Here is a 22,141-nt window from a genome sequence, read left to right as displayed (position 1 = left end):
TGATGCCAAAACGTTCCGTAAATACCCTTTTTGTGCATGGCCTTAGAGATTGTGGAGCCACAAAACTTACCTCCAGATGTGGCCACGGACTTGTGCAGCTCAAGTCAGTTTGTGGAGAACAATGGCAATAGTAGGAGTGGCTACAGTGATGCTAACATTCCCTCTAAGTATAGAGTGACAGTCTGACCTGGGCTATGTGGCTGTGGTTTCATGTTTTTTTCCACTTTTTCATGAGGTACTGCACCAAGCTCTGAGGTATGTTCAGTGCCTTTGCGATGGTCTTGTATTCTTCCCCAGATTTGTGCTTTTCTATTATCATTTCCCTGACTTGTCTTGAATGCTCTTTTGTCTTCATTTTGGTTTGATCTGTTGAAGATCTACCATACTGTTGGACCTTACAGAGAAAGGGGATACTTATTCGGATGTTCCTCCAATTTTGTACATCAACATATTGTGTGAGTTTTGTAAGGTAATATACAGTATTGCACCTGAGGAAAGTAAGCATAGTAATTACAAAGAGGATGAATATTTTTTCCTCACAATATTGGTTTTTAATTTTTAGTAAATTGTTGACATTTATTAAATTGGAATTTTTCTTTTGAATCTGCACGATGCACAATGTTTTGTAGATTAGCTCAAAAACTCTTCTTCAATGTATTTTAAATTTAGAAAATGAGACAGTAAAATGTGTAAATAGTTGTGGGGGCGGAATACTTTTTTCAAGCCACGGTATTTTTTTATTCGTCAATTTATGCTTATCTAAATTTTCAATGCCTATGAAATGTTTGCATAAGTCATCCAATAGTGCATAATCACATGCAAAATACATCTGTTCTCACATCAATTTCTCTTCTTTTTATCTTTGTAATATCTTTAATTTTATTGAGCCCAAAACAACAAGCAAAATCTACCAGTTTTATGTCTATTGTTCAGCTTTTTTCTGTAATTGATATTGTTACTGATTTTTAAAAAAAAAATTATGCAATTATGACAGAAGAAGGCCATTCTACTATTCTTGGTGCTGTGATAGGTAGCGGTTTTGGAGTTCAATTACAGCTCCATCTGTAAGGAGTTTGTACATTCTCCCCATGACCACATGGGTTTTCTCCAGATGTTCTGGTTTTCTCCCACAGTCCAAAGACATACCAGTTAGTAGGTTAAATTGGTCATTGTAAATTGTCCTGTTTCTAGGCTAGTGTTTAGGTGGGCTGCTGGGCATTGCGGCATGTTGGGTCGTAAGGGCCCATTCAGCTTTTGCAGTTCTAAATAAATAAATAAATGAACAAGTTAAATATAGATTTCACATAATCTCTTCTCTTTTTAACCACCACTCTCAATCGATCTTTAAGTTGCTTTTATCTATCTATTAGCCTCCCTTCTTTTGATTCCCTCAACTATTTTGTGATGGCACATTCTGCAGTGGACTATCTATTAGGAAAGATGCATCTCCTCAATTAGCTATTGGATTTACTAAGAGTCATCAGATTGTATTGCATGGAAAGAAGTGTTCTGGCCCAGTATTGCCCAGTGTCCCATCTGCTCGCATTTGACCATAGCCCTCTAAACCTCTCCATCCATGTAGCTTTTAAATGTTGTTGATGTAGCTGCTTCAACCACTACTAACGGCTCATTTCCAAATAGATACCAGCCTTTGTGTGAAAAAGCTGCACTGATATCCCTTATAAATCCATTACTGCTGATCTTAAACCTGTGCCCTCTTGTTTTTAGCACATCCCCTTGGGAAAAGGACTGTGCTTTCACCCTATGCCCCTACATTCAAGAGAATAAAGTCCTAGACCTCTTCTGGCAACTCAAGGCCCCAAATCCAGGCAACATCCTGGTAAATATTTTCTGCATTTTTCCTATAACAGGTGACCACAACTGTACGTAATACTTCAGATGCAGTCTTGACAACATCTTGTATGGCTCATAATTTCCCAACTCCTATTGTCAGTGCTCCAAATGAAGAAGACCAGCCTGCCACCTTCGCCACCCTCTCTACATACCCGTGACATTCAGAAAACTGTGCACTTGTAGTGAATAAATAGTTGACATTTTGGACCAAGGTCTTTTATCAGGACTAGAAAGGAAGTGGGAAGATACCAGAATAAGAAGGTGGTGGTGGGAGGGGGGAGTGAAGTGTGAAGTTGGGAGGTGGAAAGGCAAAGAGCTGGAGAAGGAGGAATCTGATAGGAGAGGAGAATGGGAGACCATGGGAGAAAAGAAAGGAAGAGGGGCTCCATGGGGCGGGTGGTAGGCAGCTGAGGAGAAGAGGTAAATGGCCAGAGTGGGGAATTGAAAAGGGAAGGGGAACCGGGGGGGGGGGGGGGGGGGAAAGTTAACAGAAGTTGGAGAAATCATTGTTCATGCCATTAAGTTGGAGGCTACCCAGATGGAATGTAAGGGTTGCTCCTCCACCCTGAGAGTGGCTTTATCATGGCTGAAGAGGTGGCCATGGGCTAACATGTTAGAGCAGGAATGGTGATAAGAAATAAAATGGTTGGCCTCCGGGAAATTCAGTTTCCGCAGATAGAGCAGAGGTGCTTGGCAAAAAGCCCCACCCCCACCCCGGACTATTTGTGGCCTTGAATGGAGGTAAGGGAGGAGGTGAATAGGCAGATATAGTACTTCTGTCATTGCAGGAATAAGTGCCAGGAGGGAGATTAGTGTGGAGGGACAAATGGACATGGGGATCATGTAGGGAGCGATCCCTGAGGAAAGTGAAGAGTGGGAGGGAGGTAAAGGTGTTTTTGGAGTTAGGGTCTGTTGAACATGGTGGAAGTTGTGGAGAATGATGTATTGGATTCAGAGGCTCATGGAATGCTAACTGAGGACAGGAGGAACTCTATCCCTTTTAAGGCAGCGGACGATGGGGTGAGCTCAATGTCTGGGAAATGGAGGAGATGTGGACAAGGGCAGCATCAGTGGTGAATGGAGGGAAGCCCTGTTCTTTGAAGGAGGAGGATAACATCTGCAATGTCCTGAAATCTGGGAATAGATGTGACAGAGACGAGGAAATGGCAGTTTTACAGGAGACAGGGTGGGAAGAGGTATAGTCTTAGCCTGAAACATTGACTATTTATTCATTTCAATAGATGCTGCCTGACCTGCTAAGTTCACCCAGCATTTTGTGTGTGTTGCTCTGGATTTCCAGGATCTGCAGAATCTTGTTTTTTTTTATACAAGTACTCCCCTGGTTTGATCTCCTAAAAGCAATACCTCACATATATCTGGATTAAAAGCCATTTGTCAGTCAAGATCCCGATGTAATTTTTTATTATCTTATACACTGCCTGCAATACCACTTATTTTTGTGTCATCCACATATAGAAATGACTTGTTAAATATTTTGTATTGGCCAGGATGTGCACTGCTTCAGCCAGTGGTTCTGGAGGGAATCTCTGGAAAACATCATTACACATTGCACATTGGAGGTTTTGAGCAAATGGTGATCCTGCAATGCTACCCGTTGCAGCACTGAATTTCAAGGTGGGCCTCAGTCTTTTGAGGCCCTTTAACTGCCTTACTCAACACATTTCCATTCGTTTGACCTAGATGTGAAAAATAGGTGGTTTCTTTTTCTGTAGTTTAAACTAATATCAATGTTTTGAACTAGATTTTTGTACATGTTGTGAATTAACAATTTTTAAATTTTCATTTATTTTTTGAAAAATCTATTTCAAATTTTTAAAAACCTATCTCAGGATAACAAAATTTTACCACGTCCGTAGGGATCTCATGGATAATGCTTTCAGATACCCTCAGAAGCGGAAGTATTTCATATCTATCTTTATTGTCTTTCCTTCTGTTTATTTTAATTTAAAATGTACCAATACATTTATCTATTTTCACTCAGTTTTGAAACTGTTCTTGATTAAAAGGAACCTGTTACTAAATCTTTTCTCAACTAGCACTTCAGGTGTTTCCCCCCCCCCCCCCCCCCCCCCGCCCCTCACGCCAATGTTTTCTGAACTGTATCAGCATTTGTGCTTTTCAACAAGTTAGGCTGTTATTTAATGTAAATTTATAGAGAAAATATATAATTTCTTTTCTTTCCAAGTCTACAGACTTTGATTCTGGATGGGAATTGTCTTCAGAGTTTGCCCTCAGAATTGGGAAATGTGCAGCAGCTGATTCATCTTGGCTTGTCCTTCAATGACTTCAAAGCGATCCCAGCAGTGTGTACGATTTTGACAGCTATAGATAAACTTAGCATGGCTGGAAACCATTTGCAGACATTAACATTGGAAACACTGGGACAGATGACTCACATTAAGCACCTGGATCTTAGGTAAGGATTTATTAAATACAAAGCCTGGGGCTCTATGAATTCACTTAACTGACACTGTCTCTGCAATTTGGTTGCACATTATCACAAACAAATACTCAGTGTATTAAGATTACTGAGAACTAATCTATAACCAAATATAATCAAAGAGGGTTCAGTTTATACTCAATGAATTTGCAGTAACTTAATCTACTAATAACTAAGTTACAATTCATTATGCTTTAAATTAAAGATAATTTTCTCAAGTTTCTGAAAACCGGATTTGTCGATTTTAGAGCATACCTTTTTCTATTATTCTTGACGGAATGGAATGTTTGTGCAGACTGAATGTGATGTTGAAGTCACAAATTTAGGAACTTGTATGTATTTAATTCCAGATTTACTGGAATCCCCATGTATGTTTATATATATCAGCGTATGTTTTGTATTGTAATGCCTAAAATACTCTATTATCATCCACTGGAAAGCTACGTAGTTATCTGCCTATCCATGGCAAATAACTATGGTTTTGCAAACTTGTGCAATTTCTTCCACGTGACCTCTGGATTACATTTATAACAGTTTTTTTAATCCTTTGTAGGAAGTTGCATAATGAGTTGTTTTCAAATGTTAGGCCATAAGATATAGGAGCGGCAGTAGGCCATTCAGCCCATCAAGTCTGCCCACCATTCAGTCATGGGCTGATCCAATTCTTCCAGTCATCCCCACTCCCCTGCTTTCTCCCCATTCCCTTTGATGCCCTGGCTAATCAAGAACCCATCTATCTCTGCCTTAAATGCACCCAATGACTTGACCTCCACAGCCACTTGTGGCAACAAATTCCACAGATTTACCACCCTCTGACTAAAGTAATTTCTCAGCATCTCTGTTCTAAAAGAATAGACAGTGGAACAGCAATGGCAGGTATTCTTGGGAATAATGCACAAGGTGCAAAATCAGTTCATCCCCCAGAGAAGGAAGGAATCAAAGGGGGGAAAGGGGCCTCAGTGGTTGACAAAGGAAGTCAGAGACTGCATAGCATTAAAAAAAAAAGGAAATATGACAGAGCTAAGGTGTGTGGGAGGACAGATGATTGGAAAGTGTTTAAGGAACAACAGAACTTAACTAAAAAGACAATACGGGGAGAAAAAATGAGGTACGAACGCAAGCTAGCCAGGAATATAAAGGAAGATAGCAAAAGCTTTTTAAGGTATGTGAAGAGAAAGAAGATAGTTAAGAACAATGTTGGGCCCTTGAAGAATGAATTGGGTGAAATTGTTATGGGAAACAGAGAAATGGCAGAAGAATTTAATGAGTACTTTAGATCTGTTTTCACTAAGGAAGACACAAGCAATCTCCCAGATGTATGGATGGGCCAAGGACATAGGGTAACAGAGGAAATGAAACAGATTGACATTCGGAAGGAAACGGTGATGAGAAGACTGATGGGACTGAAGGCTGACAAATCCCCAGGTCCAGATGGTTTGCACCCTAGGGTACTAAAGGAGGTGGCTCTGGAAATTGTGGATGCATTGGTAATCATTTTCCAATGTTCCTTAGATTCAGGATCAGTTCCTGAGGATTGGAGAATGGCTAATGTTATCCCACTTTTTAAGAAAGGAGGGAGGGAGAAAACAGAGAACTATCGACCTGTCAGCCTGACATCGGTGGTGGGAAAGATGCTAGAGTCCATTATTAAGGATGAAATAGTGGCATATCTAGTTAGCAGTGATAGGATTGGGCCAAGCCAGCATGGATTTACCAAGGGTAAATCATGCTTGACTAATCTGTTGGAGTTTTTCGAGGATGTAACCAGGAAGTTAGACGGGGGAGATCCAGTGGATGTAGTGTACCTCGATTTTCAGAAGGCATTTGATAAGGTCCCACATAGAAGATTGGTGGGTAAAATCAAAGCTCAGGGCATTGGGGGGAAGGCATTGACAAGGATAGAAAACTGGTTGGCAGATAGAAAGCAAAGGGTAGCGGTGAATGGGTGTTTCTCGGAATGGCAGGTGGTGACTAGTGGGGTGCCACAGGGCTCGGTATTGGGACCACAGCTGTTTACCATTTACGGTAACGATTTGGATGAAGACATAGAAAATAACATCAGCAAATTTGCTGATGATACTAAGCTGGGTGGCAGTGTGACATGTGATGAGGATGTTAGGAGAATTCAGGATGACTTGGATAGGCTAGGTGAGTGGGTAGATACTTGGCAGATGGCGTTTAATGTGAATAAGTGTGAGGTTATCCACTTTGGGAGTAAGAACAGGAAGGCAGATTATTATCTGAACGGTTTAGAGTTGGGTAAGGGAGTAATACAAAGAGATCTCGGAGTCCTTGTTCATCAGTCACTGAAGGTGAATGAGCAAGTGCAGCAGGCAGTGAAGAAGGCTAATGGAATGTTGGCCTTTATTACAAAGGGAATTGAGTACAAGATCAAGGAAATCCTCTTGCATTTGTACAGAGCCCTGGTGAGACCACACCTGGAGTATTGTGTACAGTTTTGGTCTCCAGGGTTAAGGAAGGACATCCTGGCTGTAGAGGAAGTGCAACGTAGATTCACGAGGTTAATTCCTGGGATGTCCGGACTGTCTTATGCAGAGAGGTTACAGAGACTGGGCTTGTACACGCTGGAATTAAGGAGATTGAGAGGGGATCTGATTGAAACATATAAGATTATTAAGGGATTGGACAAGATAGAGGCAGGAAATATGTTCCAGATGCTGGGAGAGTCCAGTACCAGAGGGCATGGTTTGAGAATAAGGGGTAGGTCATTTAGGACAAAGTTAAGGAAAAACTTCTCCCAGAGAGTTGTGGGGGTCTGGAATGCACTGCCTCGGAAGGTAGTGGAGGCCAATTCTCTGGATGCTTTCAAGAAGGAGCTAGATAGGTATCTTATGGATAGGGGAATCAAGGGATATGGGGACAAGGCAGGAACCGGGTTTTGATAAGGAATTGATCAGCCATGATCTCAAAATGGCAGTGCAGGCTCGAAGGGCCGAATGGTCTACTTCTGCACCTATTGTCTATTGTCTATAAAAGGACATACTTAAATCCTGAAGTTCTGCTCTCTTGTCCTAGACTCCCCTACCATGGGAGATAACTTTGTCATATTTAATCTGTTCAGGCCTTTTAACATTCGGAATGTTTCTATGAAATCTCCCCTCATTCTCCTAAACTCCATGGAATACAGTCCAAGAGCTGCTGGACGCTCCTCATACAGTAAACCTTTCATTCCTGGAATCGTTCTTGTGTATCTTCTCTGTACCCTCTCCGATGTCAGTATATCCTTTCTAAAATAAGAACCCCAAAACTGCACACAATACTCCAAGTGTGGTCTCATGAGTGTCTTACAGAGCCTCAACATCAGATCCCTACTCTTATATTCTATACCTCTAGAAATGAGTGCCAACATTGTATTCACCTTCTTCACCATCGACTCAACCTGGAGGTTAACCTTTAGGTTATCCTGCACAAAGACTCCCAAGTCCCTTTGCATCTCTGCATTTTGAATTCTGTCCCCATCTAAATAATAGTCTGCCCATTTATTTCTTCCACCAAAGTGCATGACCATACACTTTCCAAGTTGTATTTCATTTGCCACTTCTTTGCCCAACTATCTTAAGTCTTCCTGCAGGCTCTCTGTTTCCTCAACACTACCCATTCTTCCACCTATCTTTGTATCATTGGCAAATTTAACCACAAATCCATTAATCCCATAGTCCAAATCATTGACATACGTTGTAAAAAGCAGCGGTCCCAACACCGACCCCTGTGGAACTCCACTGGTAACCTGCAGCCAGCCAGATCCACTCTGTTTTCTGCCGATCAGCCAATGCTCCACCCATGCTAGTAACTTCCTTGTAATTCCATGGGCTCTTATCTTGCTAAGCAGCCTCATGTGTGGCACCTTGTCAAAGGCCTTCTGAAAATCCAAGTACACTGCATCTCCATTGTCTACCCTGCTTGTAATTTCCTCAAAAAAAATTGTAGTAGGTTAGTCAGGCAGGATTTTCCTTTCAGGAAATCATGCTGGCTTTGGCCTATCTTGTCATGTGCCTCTAGGTATTCCATAATCTCATCCCTAACAATCAATTCCAACAACTTCCCAACCACTGATGTCAGGCTAACAGGCCTATAGTTTCTTTCCTGCTGCCTCCCACCCTTCTTAAATAACAGAGTAACATTTGCAGTTTTCCAGTCATCCGGTACAATCCCAGATCTATCAATTCTTTAAATATCATGGTTCATGCCACCGCAATCTCTCCAGCTACTTCCTTCAGAACCCGAGGGTGCATTCCATCAGGTCCAGGAGATTTATCTATCCTCAGACCATTAAGCTTAATGAGCACCTTTTCAGTCGTAATTTTCACTGCACATATTTCACTTCCCTGATACTCTTGAGTGTCCAGTATATTGCAGAGATCTTCCACTGTGAAGACTGATGCAAAATACACATTCAGTTCCTCTGCCATCTCTGCGCCTCTCATTACAATATTTCCAGCGTCATTTTCTATTGGTCCTATATCTACCCTCGACTCTCTTTTACCCTTCATATACTTAAAAAAAGCTTCTTTGCTATTAGTCGCCAGTTTCCTTGCATAATTAATCTTTTCCTTAATGACCTTCGTAGTTTTCTTATGCAAGTTTTTAAAAGCTTCCCAATCCTCTTATCTTCCCACTAGCTTTGGCTTCCTTGTATGCCCTCTCTTTTGCTTTTACTTTGGCTCTGACTTCACTTGTCAGCCAGCCGTGGTAGTGTCCTTCTTCCATTCAAAAATTTCTTCTTATCTGGAATATATCTGTCTTGCACTTCCCTCATTTTTTGCAGAAACTCCAGCCGTTGTTGCTCTGCTGTCCTTCCTGCTAGTGTCCCTTTCCAGTCAACTTTGGCCAGCTCTCCTCTCGTGCCATTGTGATTTCCTTTATTCCGTTGAAATACTGACACATTGGAATTAAGCTTCTCTTTCTCAAATCTGAAAGTAAACTCGATCATATTGTGATCACTGTTCCCTAAGGGTTCCTTAACGTTAAGCTCTCTTATTACCTCCAGATCACCCAACACCCAATCCAGCACAGCCGATCCCCTAGTGGGCTCAACAACAAGCTGTTCTAAAATGCCATTCCTTAGACATTCTACAAATTCTCTCTCTTGAGGTCTAGTACTGACCTGATTTTCCACTTTCATGTTAAAATCCCCAATGATTATCATGACATTGCCCTTCTGACATGCCTTTTCTAACTCTTGCTGTAGTTTGTAATCCACATCTCGGCTGCTGTTTGGAGGCCTGTATACAACTGCCATGAGGGTCCTTTTACCCTTGCCATTTCTTAACTCAACCCATAGAGGCTCTACACCTTCCGATCCAATGTCATCCCTCTCTAATGATTTAATATTATTTCTGATATACAGGACCCCTCTCCCCCGCCTACTAACCAATCTTTTTGATCCACCGTATATCCTTGGACGTTCAGCTTCCAATGGCAGCCATCCCTTAGCCCTGTGGTCCCCAACCACCGGTCCGTGAACCGGTACCAGGGCTGTGAGGAACAATATGATTTGGTGATATGAAACGATATGAGTCAGTTGCACCTTTCCTCATTCCCTGTCACGCCCACTGTTGGAACTTGAACACACGCGAGGTCATTACCCATGCGTCATCCACGATAGCACGGGAAGATGATCAACTCCTTGAGCTTGCAAATGACGGTGGGCTGAGAAGTATGTTTGACATAACATCTCTGCCGGCGTTCTGGATCAAAGTCAAGGCTGAATATCCTGAGATAGCCACGAAAGCACTGAAAACATTGCTTCCATTTCCAACATCATACCTCTGCGAAGCGAGCTTTTCTGCAATGAATGCAAGGAAAAATAAATTGCAGAATAGATTGGACATAGATTGGACATAAGGAATTCCCTTCGAGTATCACTGTCTCCCATCACCCTCGATGGGACCGTCTTGTTGCAGGGAAACAAGCCCAGGGCTCCCACTGATTCAGCGATATTGGTGTGTTGCAATGATTTTATATGTTCATATGGGGAAAATATGTGCTGTGTGTTTAATATTAAATTCATTAGATATACCCTTTTAGAAATGAAATTGAGTGTATTAGCCACTTCTAAGTGATCTAGTTGACTTACCCCTATATTCTGGTCATGATTAACACCATTCCCCCCCCCCCCCCCCACAAGTCGGCAGGTCTGCAAGAATACTGTCAATATTAAACCGGTCCGTGGTGCAAAAATGATTGGGGACCCCTGCCTAAGCCAAGTTTCAGAGATGGCCACAATGTCATACTTGCCAATCTGGAGCTGAATTTCAAGATCATCCATTTTATTTCTTATACTGCATGCATTCAAATATAACACTTTCAGTCCAGCATTTGTTGCTTTCTGTTTTAACTGCACCATGCGTCTTTTGCCCTGTAACTCATCCCACTGGCTGTGATTATGTCTCATCTCCTACCTGTCCTTTCTATTATCTCTGTTGCATGCTATCTTTGATTTATTTGACGAAAATTGAAGTGAACGTGCCATATTGCACATGTATGGTGTTTTTCTGTAAATATGTACTGTTGAAATTAAGAAATTTAATATTGCTGCTGTATTTCTGATTCTTGTAGTCACTTTGAAACTATTATCTTAAATATTTTTGGTGGGATATGTTATGAAATTTACAGAAATATTTAATAGTTGGTCAAAACTAAGATGACATATTTGCAGAAGTTTAGAGATGAGTGCATGTGTACGTGTTGAGACTGTTATAAATGTTTAACTGAATAGGTAGCCTCTGTAGAGAGAACATTTCAGGAATAATCTTATAAAATATTAATTTGAATTGCACTGGCAAACATTTTCTCAATAAATTGCAGTGATAGATGGAATTGAACTGGACACTTGTTTGTTATTCATATCAGCAAGTAACACCTCTTCCTAGTGCCAGGTGCAGGCCTAATGACATCATTATGCAAATATGTATGTGCATCATGTTTTTAACATAATCAAAATCAGGTTTTGTGTGTGTATGTATATGTATGTATGTATATAAAATATGTGTGTTTGTATATGTGTATAAGTAATGCAAAAAAAGAGGGGGGCAGGAGGTGAGGTAGTGTTCATGGATTCAGTGTCTATTCAGAAATCAATGGTGGAGGGGAAGAACCTGTTCCTGAAACATTAAGTGTGTGTCTTCTGGCTCCTGTACCACAACCTTAATGGTAGCAATGAGAAGAGGGCATATCCTGGGTGAAGATAGTCCTAGATGTTAAAAGCTGCCGTTTTGAGACATTGCCTTGTAAGGTGTCTGGGGAGGCAATTATCCATAATGGAGCTGGTTGAGTTTACAACTTTCTGGAGCTCTTTCAGATCCTGTGCAGTGCCCCCACCCCCCATGCCAGACGCTGATGCATCCAGTTAGAATGATCTTCGTGGTAAATCTGTAGAAACTTGCAAGTGTTTTTGCGACATACCAAATCTTCTCAAATGAAATATTTCTGATGTCATGACTTCTTAGTAATTACATCAAGATGTTGGGACCAGGATAGATCTTCAGAGATGTTGACATCCAGGAACTTGAAACTGCTCACCCTTTCCACTTTTGATCCCTCAATGAGGACTGATGTGTGTTCCCTCAACTTCACCTTCCTGAAGTCCGCAATCAATTCCTTGGTCTTACTCATGTTGAGTGGGGTGATGTCTGCTCTCACCCACTCGGGATAGGGTTCCCCTTGTCCTCACCTACCACCCCACCAGCCTCTGGGTCCAACGTATAATTCTCCGTAACTTGCGCCACCTCCAACGGGATCCCACTACCAAGCACATCTTTCCCTCCCCCGCTTTCTGCTTTCCGCAAGGATCGCTGCCTATGCGACTCCCTGTCCATTTCCCACCCCCATCCCCATTCCTTCCCAATGATCTGCCTCCTGGCATTTATCCTTGTAAGTGGAACAAGTGCTACACGTGCCCTTACACTTCCTCTCTCGCCTTCCTCACACTTCACCTGTGAGTCGGCTGGTCTGGGAGACCGTTTCGCTGACCACCTACACGCTGTCCGCCAGAGAAAGTAGGATCTCCCAGTGGCCACGCATTTTAATTCCACGTCCCATTCCCATTCTGATACGTCTATCCATGGCCTCCTGTACTGTCAAGATGAAGCCACACTCAGGTTGGAGGAACAACACCATATATTCCGTCTGGGTAGCCTCCAACCTGATGGCATGAACATTGATTTTTCTAACTTCTGTTAATGCCCCTCCTCCCCTTCTTACCCCATCCCTTATTTATTTCCCCCCTCCTTTTTTTTCTCTCTGCCCATCACTCTTTGCCTGTTCTCCATCTCCCTCTGGTGCTCCCCTCCCCCTTTCATTCTCCCTAGTCCTCCTGTCCCATGATCCTTTCCCTTCTCCAGCTCTGTATCCCTTTTGCCAATCACCTTTCCAGCTCTCAACTTCACCCCACCCCCTCAGGTCTTCTCCTATCATTTTGGTTTTCCCCCTCCCCCTCCTACTTTCAAATCTCTTACTATCTTTTCTTTCAGTTAATCCTGACAAAGGGTCTCAGCCCGAAACGTCGACATTGCTTCTTCTTATAGATGCTACCTGGCCTGCTTTGTTCCACCAGCATTTTATGTGTGTTGCTTGAATTTCCAGCATCTGCAGATTTCCTCGTGTTTGAGTGTAAGGTTGTTGTTGTGACGCCACTCAACCAACTGATCTCTCACTTCTCATCACCATCTGAAATTTTGCCAACAGTAGTTGTGTTGTCGGCAAATTTATAGATGGCACGTGAGCCACACAGTCGTGGGTGTCAAGAGTGGGCTAAACATGCATTGTTGAGGTGCATGAGTGTTGATTGTAAGTAAGGTGGAGATGTTATTTCCATTCCACACAGACTGTGGTCTCCCATTGTGGAAGTGAAGGACCCATGTACAGAGGGAAATACAGAGGCCCAAGTTTTGGAGCTTGTTTGTTAGAACTGAGAATATGATTGTGTTGAACGCTGAGCTGTAATCAGTGAACAGCAGCCTGACATGGGTATTACTATTATATAGGTGATCCAAGTCCAAATGGAAAGCCAGTGGCGATAGGCAAATTGCAGCAGGTGCAGGTTCTTAGGCAGGAGTTGATTCTAGCCATGACCAACCTCTCAAAGCACTTCATCACAGAAGATGTGAGTGCCACAGGGCGATAGTCATTAAAACAGCCCCCGCCCCCCAGACACTGGTGTGCGTCCTATTATTGCAGGCTTCAGGATTGATGGGTTATACCACTTGGTGTTTAGGTCCCGAGGTAGGTGACAAATAGTTATACAAGGAGTGAATTCCCATTGAGTCTTCATCTGTTTAATGAACAGTGCATTCTTAAACTCAGATTTTTAGGCCAAATATTTTGGGATCAGGGCAACCTTTGGCTATGTGCTTATACTTGGATAACTTCTATGGAGGTTAAGGTAGTTCTCAGCTCTTTGGTCTTGCATTCCAGGCAGCAGCAGCATTGGATATTAAGTATAAGAGTTGGGACATCATAATACTAGGCATATTGTATTATGCATACTAGGCTTTCCGACTTTTTTTGCAGGATCATCAGAGAGGTCGACAAGGCATTTCGACCTGAGGAATGATGTATCATTTTGACTTCAGTGATGAGTTTGTGGCATATCAGATACCTGTCAACATTACTGGCTTCTCATAAGTTTAAGCAGCTTTTGTTTTATTCCTTTATATGGGTTTCTGTTACGAACAGCAACTGCACTGGCATAAGCACTTAGTCTAAGAAATAAGTGCAGGTTCCCACCATTGACGTCCTCTCTGAGTGGACCTGTGCCTAGCATCCCAGAACTGCCTTCTTACCTCCCAGAATCACCATCTTACCTCCTGATCAGGTCTCCAGCTCCTGACATTACAATCTCCTGTTCACCCACTCCGCTGTCACAATCACATTATTAACTCCTGACCTCATCCCACAATCTTCATCAAAATCACCAGTACTCAAACCCGTCACAATATACGTAATTCTCTAACGGGATCCCACCACCAAACACAACTTCTCCTTTTCTTTCCCCCCCCCCATTATAATTCCACTTCCCATTCATGTTCTGACATCAATCCACAGCCTCCCCTACAGTTGTGATGAGGCCACACTCACGTTGGATGAACAGCACCTTATATTCCATTGAGTAGCCTCCGACCTGATGGCATGAACGTCGATTTCCTAAACTTCTGGTAATGCCCAACCCCCCAGCACTCTCTCACCTTATCTAATTGCCTGCCCATCACCTCCACTGGTGCTCCTTCTCCCTTTTCTTTCTTCCATGGCCTTCTGTCCTCTCCTATCAGACACCCCCTTCTCCAGCCCTGTATCTCTTTCACCAGTCAACTTCCCAGTTCTTTACTTTATCTCTCCCCCTTCAGTTTCACCTATCACCTTGTGTTTCTCTCTCCCCTCCCCCTCCCCACCTTTTAAATCTACTTGTCTTTTTTTCCTCCTGGCTTGCTAAGTTCCTCCAGCATTTAGTGTGTATTGCGTGGATTTCCAGTATCTGCAGATATTCTCTTGCTTGCAGATGTATTTTAAACTATGTATTTGTATCTGCCTCTACCACTTCCTCTGGAAAGAACAAATCTATACACCCACTATCTTCTGTGCAGCAAAACTTGGCCATTGGTTTCTCTTTTAATCTGTTCTTGGTTTCCTCTCCCCCTCCCCTATGTCAGATCTGATTCACTGTACTGTAGATTGTTTGGATTTTGAATGTTGCTAGCAATTGCCATAATTTGTAGATTGCATCATTCTTTTTAAACTCCTCCATGGCCTTGCTGTTACCCAATGCTCTGAAACTTCCTCCAGCACAATGACCTTTTAGATCACTGCACTCATAATTCTGGCCTTCTGTACGTTCTTGAATTTACCACATTGGTGTTGTGTCTGTGAACTCTGCGGTTTGAAATCTGTATGCAAGTTTCTCCCCCACATGCCCTTAAAGTTTAAAATAAAATTCAACTGTTTAAAAATCTCATTTTGTGGTAGTGTTAAATTCTGTTGATAGTACTTCACAGGGTATTTTAGTACATTAAACCTTCTGCATGAATGTAGTTTGTTGCTGTTGAATGCTCCAAAGTCTGGTGACTGTTGAATGGAATAGGTGTACGGATGAAAACAAAAAATTGCAGATGTTGGAATTCTGAAATGGAAATAGAAAATGCTGGACACACTCAGCAGGTCAGGCAGAATGCCCGAGACAGAAAGGTAGAGTAGTTAATATTAATGGTAGGTTATTAATCTGAAGCAATAATTGTTTTACTCTCTGTGCAAATTCTGGCAAATCTAGTGAGAACTTCCAGCATTTTCTGTTTCTATTTCAGATGCACGAAAGAATTGATTTCCAGCATGATGGGGAATATATTATGATACCACAGGTCACCAAAAGATGGCAGTAAGACCCTCAGCAAATAACAGTGTGGTCTTGGAGGAGCATCTTTAGGGTTGAATATTTTTATGGGAGAAATAAGTTAATCCAAGATATCCAATTGTCAGGATGTATGTATACCATTTAAATATTTTTCATAATTTTCAAACTGTGTCAAGTTGTGCAAATGCACATTTTCCTCTCTTTTCACCCCCTTTTACTTCTGACCCCACTCCATTCTCCAACCATCCAACAGGCTTAGAAATTCTAGTATGCTCTGATGATTATGCATAATTGTCTCAAAGCAATGTAACTATAAACAATATGGTTTCAATCCTGCCACTGCAAACACATTTACAACCCTTCTCTTGTGCCGTAGTCATTCCAGGATCCTGAGAGGTCATCATTGGGAATTCCAGGAGAGACTGGACTTTCATAATTTAGCAGTAGACTAGACCTCAGGTAGTGCAGGGTCCATGACATGCTTTAACCTACTGGATCCCCCATTCCATGGGGGTCAGGGGAGGGGGGGGATTGGGGAGCACTGAACTCCCCTCTATCTGGCTCAGGTTCTAATACATTACAACCACTGTCCTCTTCTGACTCTGATTATTCTACCTTCCTCATTCACTTATCATTCTGCCTTGTCACTTGATGAGGCACATGACTTTTCATCTCTTGCTGGAGTTAATGATGCTCACCTTCTCCCCTGTTTCAACCACTTGTCTGTCTTAAGATTCAATTCAGGCCACGATTCTAATCACTGAACATTGTGTTCCTCACATCTCAGTGAGATAAGTAACAGGTTGTGATGGGTTTCAGTGTTGGTGATCCTGATGAGGGTTGTGGGATTAGGTCGGGAGTAATGTGACCTAATTGTGGCTGTGGAGTGGGTGAACAGTGTGACCTACAAGTGATTGTTACATCAGGAATTTGTAGAGCTGATCAGGAGGTAAGATATTGGTTCTGGGTGTCACACACAGTTCAGCTCAGAGGGGATGTCAATGGTGGGAGCCTGAAGACTCTGTCCTTATTCCTGTGAAGTTGCTGCTAGTAAGCTTTTCATTGCACCTGTGCATGCTTGTACTTGTGTGATGATAAACTCAACTTTGACTTTGAGACTTGCATTAATTGAGTCTAAACCTAATAGTGCAATCTAAGTCAATGTGGCTCAGAAAATGGATATTATTTAATGCACATCTGATGGAAAAAGATCCATCAGTTGTGCAAGCTTGGATAATGCCAGAAGGAGTAGATAAATTTCTAAATGAAGCATGGTGATCCAGATATAGTCGTTAACACATTGCACTTCATGAAAAGTGTACTTTCAGTTGCACAGTTCTGAAGTAAGTAGCACTACTTGGTCTAATTTCTAAGCGATTATCAAAATAAACATTTTGCCATTGGCTTTGTTCTTTGTGCAAGTCTTCCTAGCTTCTTTCCCCTCTTGAAGCTCAAGACCATCAATACCTGAGGGTCACTGTTAACCAGAAATGCATTGGGACCAGTCACATAAATACTATGGCTACAAGAGCAAGTCAGACAGTGGGTGCCATGCAGCAAGTCACCACTCTTACTATCCATCTCTTAAAGAGCTTAGGTCAGGACCTGGGGAAATACTTGCCACTTGTTTGGGTGTGGGCAGTACCATCAGTACAGGAAATATTTCTCCTGTTGGAAAGGTTATTAATAAGATTGAAAGAGTACAGAAAAGATTAACAAGGATGTTACTGGGATTTGAGGATCTGAGTTATAGGAAAGGGTTGAAAAGATTAAGACGTTATTCCCTAAGGCGTAGGAGAATGAGGGGAGATTTGATAGAGGTTACAAAATGTGGGTGATGAGGTGGAGATAAGTATCAAAATTTACCAAAGGAGGTGCAAGGCACTTCTTTCCTCTGCAGGTCAACCTTGGGCAAGGTGTAGCACCTGCTTAGCACGCCTCCCTCACCCCGATCATGTTCACGTGGAGCCATGGGAGCATGTGGAGGGTGGTCGTATGAGCAACTGGTGCATATCACAAGACCTGGTTATGCGACTACTGGTGCTAGGTAGACAGTCTCTAAAGAATGTTGATAATGACTTGGGTCATCTGTCTTGTAAAGACACTGCCCAGAAGAAGGCAATGGCAAACCACTTCTGTAGAAAATTTGCCAAGAACAATCATGGTCATGGATACCTGTGTCATACAACATGGCACAAAATAGAAGGATGATACAAAATTATGCGGGGTATAGAAAGGGTAAATGCAAGCAGGCCTTTTTCATTGAAGTGGGGTGAGACTAGAAGTAAAGTTTAAGTCTGTCCAAGCCTTATAGGCTCATCAGGCTTGTGCTTATGCTGGTTTCGGTGGCGTGAAGTGACTGGGAGTACGAGACTCTTTCTCTCTCTCTCTCTCCCCCCCCCCCCCCCCCCCCCCCGATAGGATGGCAGTCTATTGCGAGGTTAACCCCCCTGCATTTTACCGGTACCCATTTTCAGCTGAGTGGACTGGAGCAATGTGTGGTTAAGTGCCTTGCTCAAGGACACAACATGCTACCTCGGCTGGGGTTCAAACTCACAACCTTCAGATCGCTAGTCCAACACCTTAACCACTTGGCTGCACTCCACACACTAGAAGTAAAGGTCACAGGTTAAGAATGAAAAGTGAAATATTTAAGGAGACCCTGGCGGGGACCTTTTTCACAAGCATGGTGAGAATGTGGAAGGAGCTGCCAGCAGAAGTTACGGATGTGGGGTCAATTACAACATTTCAGAGAAGTTTGGATAAGTACATTGATGGGTGGAGTATTGAGGCCATGTATGGTCCTGGTTCAGGTCATTGGGTAAAATAAGAGTTTGGCATGGGCTGGACAGGCTGAAGGGTCTGTTTTTGTGCTGTAGTGCTCTATAACTCTAATACAATTTCATCCAGGACAAAACAGCCCACTTGATTTCATTATCTTTTGCAGATCTTCAGTTGCTTTCCAAGGAAGCTTAACAGCACCTCCAAAATTGACAGTCTCTACCACTAACTAGGACAGGTTCAGCAGGCAAAAGGAAATATTGACACTTGCATGTACCCCTCCAAGTTTTACACTATCTTAATTTGGACATGTAAAACTCTTCCCTGATCATTGGTGTTTCAAAATCCTGAAACTCCTTGCCTGATACCACACTGTGAATACCATCACCAGGCCTATAGCTGTTCACAAAAGGCTTTGTGAGGATATTTAAGGATGTGTTTCTAAGGGTTGTGTTTTTCAAATAAAGTATGAAATTTAACCTGCCATCTTCTAAATTCTGGCAAGCAACCCAAGCCGGTAAGCAAGGATAGCTGTTTGCATTAGAGTCATCTCTCTGGTACCCTCTTAATTTTTCAGTATCAAAAACAAACCGACAACTTGTTCATTAGCTGCCTTCTATGCCTTTACATTCTACAAATCACCTGCCTACAATCTTTACATTTCAAAGATAATATGCTGCTTGTGAAGATATTATCTGGAAGTATATCTAATGTAAGTCTTTCTAGTGCAAGTATTCTACTAAATTATTCATCATTGTGGAAAATATCTGAACCACAAGTGAGCTCAACAAAGGTTTATGAGAAAGTTTAAATAATTTTTCTACTTTCCGGTTGAACATCAATGGTTTCAAATTGGCTTAAGAAGTTGGAAAGGATTTATGTGTTTTCCCTACTTATCTAAGGTATTGGCAAAATGGAAAGTTTAAATTTAAGTACTGATTAGTAAAAGAATTCCACGTAACCCTTTCCCTACTGAAATTATATCGCCAATTTTAAATTTATTCAGATTCTTATTCTCGTATTCCGTTGTTTATTTGTTTTAATCATGCAGAACTTACAGAATTTCGATGTTTTTAAAAGAAATATCAGATATTTTATTGCCATGCTCATGTCTTCATAAACTAATTTTTGTCAATGAGTGCAATTTATTATCTGTAATTTAGACATTTATTTCTCTTTAGTAATTGTTATATGCAGGCAAAGAATTTTCACTTCATGTTTCAAATTTTACTAGTTGGTGTACTAATAAGTGTGCTATTTTTTTCATTTGGGCTCCAATGTTTGTTTCTTTGTTTCTTTATTAGGTTGAATTCAATTGAGTCAGTGATGATGGGCAACTTCGAAGCTATTAATCATGTAACTTATCTGGATCTGCGTGACAATCTCCTGACTGAACTTGACTTGAGTGTGTTTGCAAGTATTGAACATTTGCATTGTGAACGTAACAATCTGTCCACCCTTACTTTAAGTGGCTTTTCTCTGAGGACATTATATGCAGGCTCCAACCGTAAGTAAACAGGTTTTTGGTCACTTCCTGTAAATTGGCATTTCCTTCTACAGCCTAAATTGATGGTTATGATGCAAATAGTATGCAAATATGTTGCAATTTGGTGCTTACCAAACTGAGGTAGTTTAGGGGAAAAAAGCCATTAAATTTATGTCTTGCAAAGGATACACTGGCATCTGGAATGACTGTTGTCTTTGAGAAATTGTACCCTGAGATATGAAGGGTGAAATAAAACATGACATCTCTAGGGGGCAAGAGTGGTAGTAAAATGGTCATATCTGAAGTACAGAGAAGCGTTGTTTCAATAGTTACATTTAATATCAGAAACGTTTGCAATATATATCCTGAAATTCTTGTTCTTTGCAGACATCCATGAAAACAGAAGTGCCCCAAAGAATGAGTGACAATTAAAATCCCAAAGCCCCCCCTTACTCATCCCTTCCATACACAAACAGCAGCAAAGTGATAGCCCTCCCCCACTACTTTAGCAAAAAACCATCAGCATCCTCCACCTACCAAGTAAGCAATAGCAAAGCCCCTAAGAGAGACCATGATCTGCAGTAGAACAAAAATTAATCATTCTTCCTACAATTTAACATACCACACTCCCTCTTCCCCGTCTCGTGCCCCTGGCCCCACCTCTTCCACCTCAGGTCCCACCACCACAACAAACAGAAATCTGAGTGTAACTCCAGGTCAGTTTCTTCAACAGAACCCCATCCTCCCTGAAAAAAACTAGAGAGACGTCGTTGGTAGAAATTAAGTTGTTTCTGCCGATGAACTTGGATTTGCTTTTGAGTACTATTGTAACTCCACCCTATTGTATAGATCAAACTACCAAGAGAAAATGGGGAAATGTATATATTTTTTCTTTAAATAATTATTTTGAAAATAATATATAATTTTAACAAGAAAGTTAGTGAATTGAGTATTTAAAAATGTTAATTCGTAAAAACTCAGATATCAGAAAGAAAGATGAGTGGTAAAGGACATGCTACATGCTGTTGTGCATTATTTTTATTAGATCAGTATGACTGAAATCATTTAAATTCATACTTATCCCTGAGATGGATCAGGATTTCTTCTTAAAGATACCATGTTCTAATAATTTATTTTGGATGTTTGTTTAGAGTTGACAACATTGAGCATATATCCACTTCCTGGACAACTGGTTCACATTGATCTCTCAAGGTAGGCAGGTATCTAATTATATGTACATGGACAGAAAAACAATAATAGATACTCCCACATTTCCCTTCCTTATTGCTTGCACATAGCGACAGAGATGCAACCTAAATATTTTTACTCCTTCATGTTGTGAGATGAATATAAGAAATAAACTTCTAATTCTAATTCTTATACTGTGCTTGTAATACTAAAACAGTCACAATTTGTACTGTATACTATACCCATAAGGTAAAATATCACAGAAAACTGGGTTACTTTTTATTAAGTTATTTCACAAAACATTTTATTCAAGTAATTTTTTATTTTATCATAATCGTATTGTTTTACTTTAATAGGAACAAATTGGAAGCTGTACCTGATTGGGTCTGTGATGCCAAGAAACTTGAATTTCTGGATGTCAGTCATAACCAGATTACAGAATTACCTATGAGGTGGGGAAGATCAGTAGATTTGAGATCTTATTGTTGATGCATAGTTTGTGGGATAGACAAATTTTCAGTTCTGAGGTGATGAACCACATTTTTTCCCCTTGTTAAGATTCTGCAATTTGTTTTGTGAAAAGTGTTTTGACCTTGAAAGCTAAAGTCTAACTAGCTTTGCCAATACTGCCTTCTGAGAATTTTTAATTCATTTCGCACATGAAATTTACTGCAATTTCAGACAGGTATAGAACATGAAGTCATAATCTAGATATCGTTTAATGAGAAAAAGCATTTTGTATGTGTTGTCTTTCAAATAAAGTATGAACCTACAAGAATGTTGAAAATTTTGCAGGCCAATGACATTGGATAAAGTAACGATCAGATGTCACATGTTTGGATTTTCATAAAAGCATTTGATAAAGTGCCTCATGGATTACACAAATTAAGATTTAAAAGATTAGCATAGCTTGAACAGAAGTTAGCAAAGAAGAAAATAAAAGTAGCAATAAATGAACCATTTTCAATTGGCAGGCTGTAATTAATGTAGTACTGAATATTTCAGTGTT

General features: G+C 41.2%; 1 protein-coding gene across 1 annotated transcript in view; it reads left to right on the top strand.

The window, feature by feature from the left end:
* Positions 1-22,141, top strand: part of LOC140740706 (PH domain leucine-rich repeat-containing protein phosphatase 2-like) — a 133,438-nt gene that overhangs the window by 68,509 nt on the left and 42,788 nt on the right. The window contains exons 8-11 of the mRNA XM_073070152.1: positions 4,061-4,291; positions 19,763-19,965; positions 21,096-21,156; positions 21,489-21,584. Of these exons, the coding sequence (XP_072926253.1) occupies positions 4,061-4,291; positions 19,763-19,965; positions 21,096-21,156; positions 21,489-21,584 (591 nt within the window). The remainder of the gene's footprint in view (positions 1-4,060; positions 4,292-19,762; positions 19,966-21,095; positions 21,157-21,488; positions 21,585-22,141) is intronic.

Source organism: Hemitrygon akajei, chromosome 17, assembly GCF_048418815.1.
Source record: "Hemitrygon akajei chromosome 17, sHemAka1.3, whole genome shotgun sequence".
NCBI lineage: Eukaryota > Metazoa > Chordata > Chondrichthyes > Myliobatiformes > Dasyatidae > Hemitrygon > Hemitrygon akajei.
Note: the sequence above shows the minus strand (reverse complement) of the source record. Positions and strands in the feature narration are given on the sequence as shown.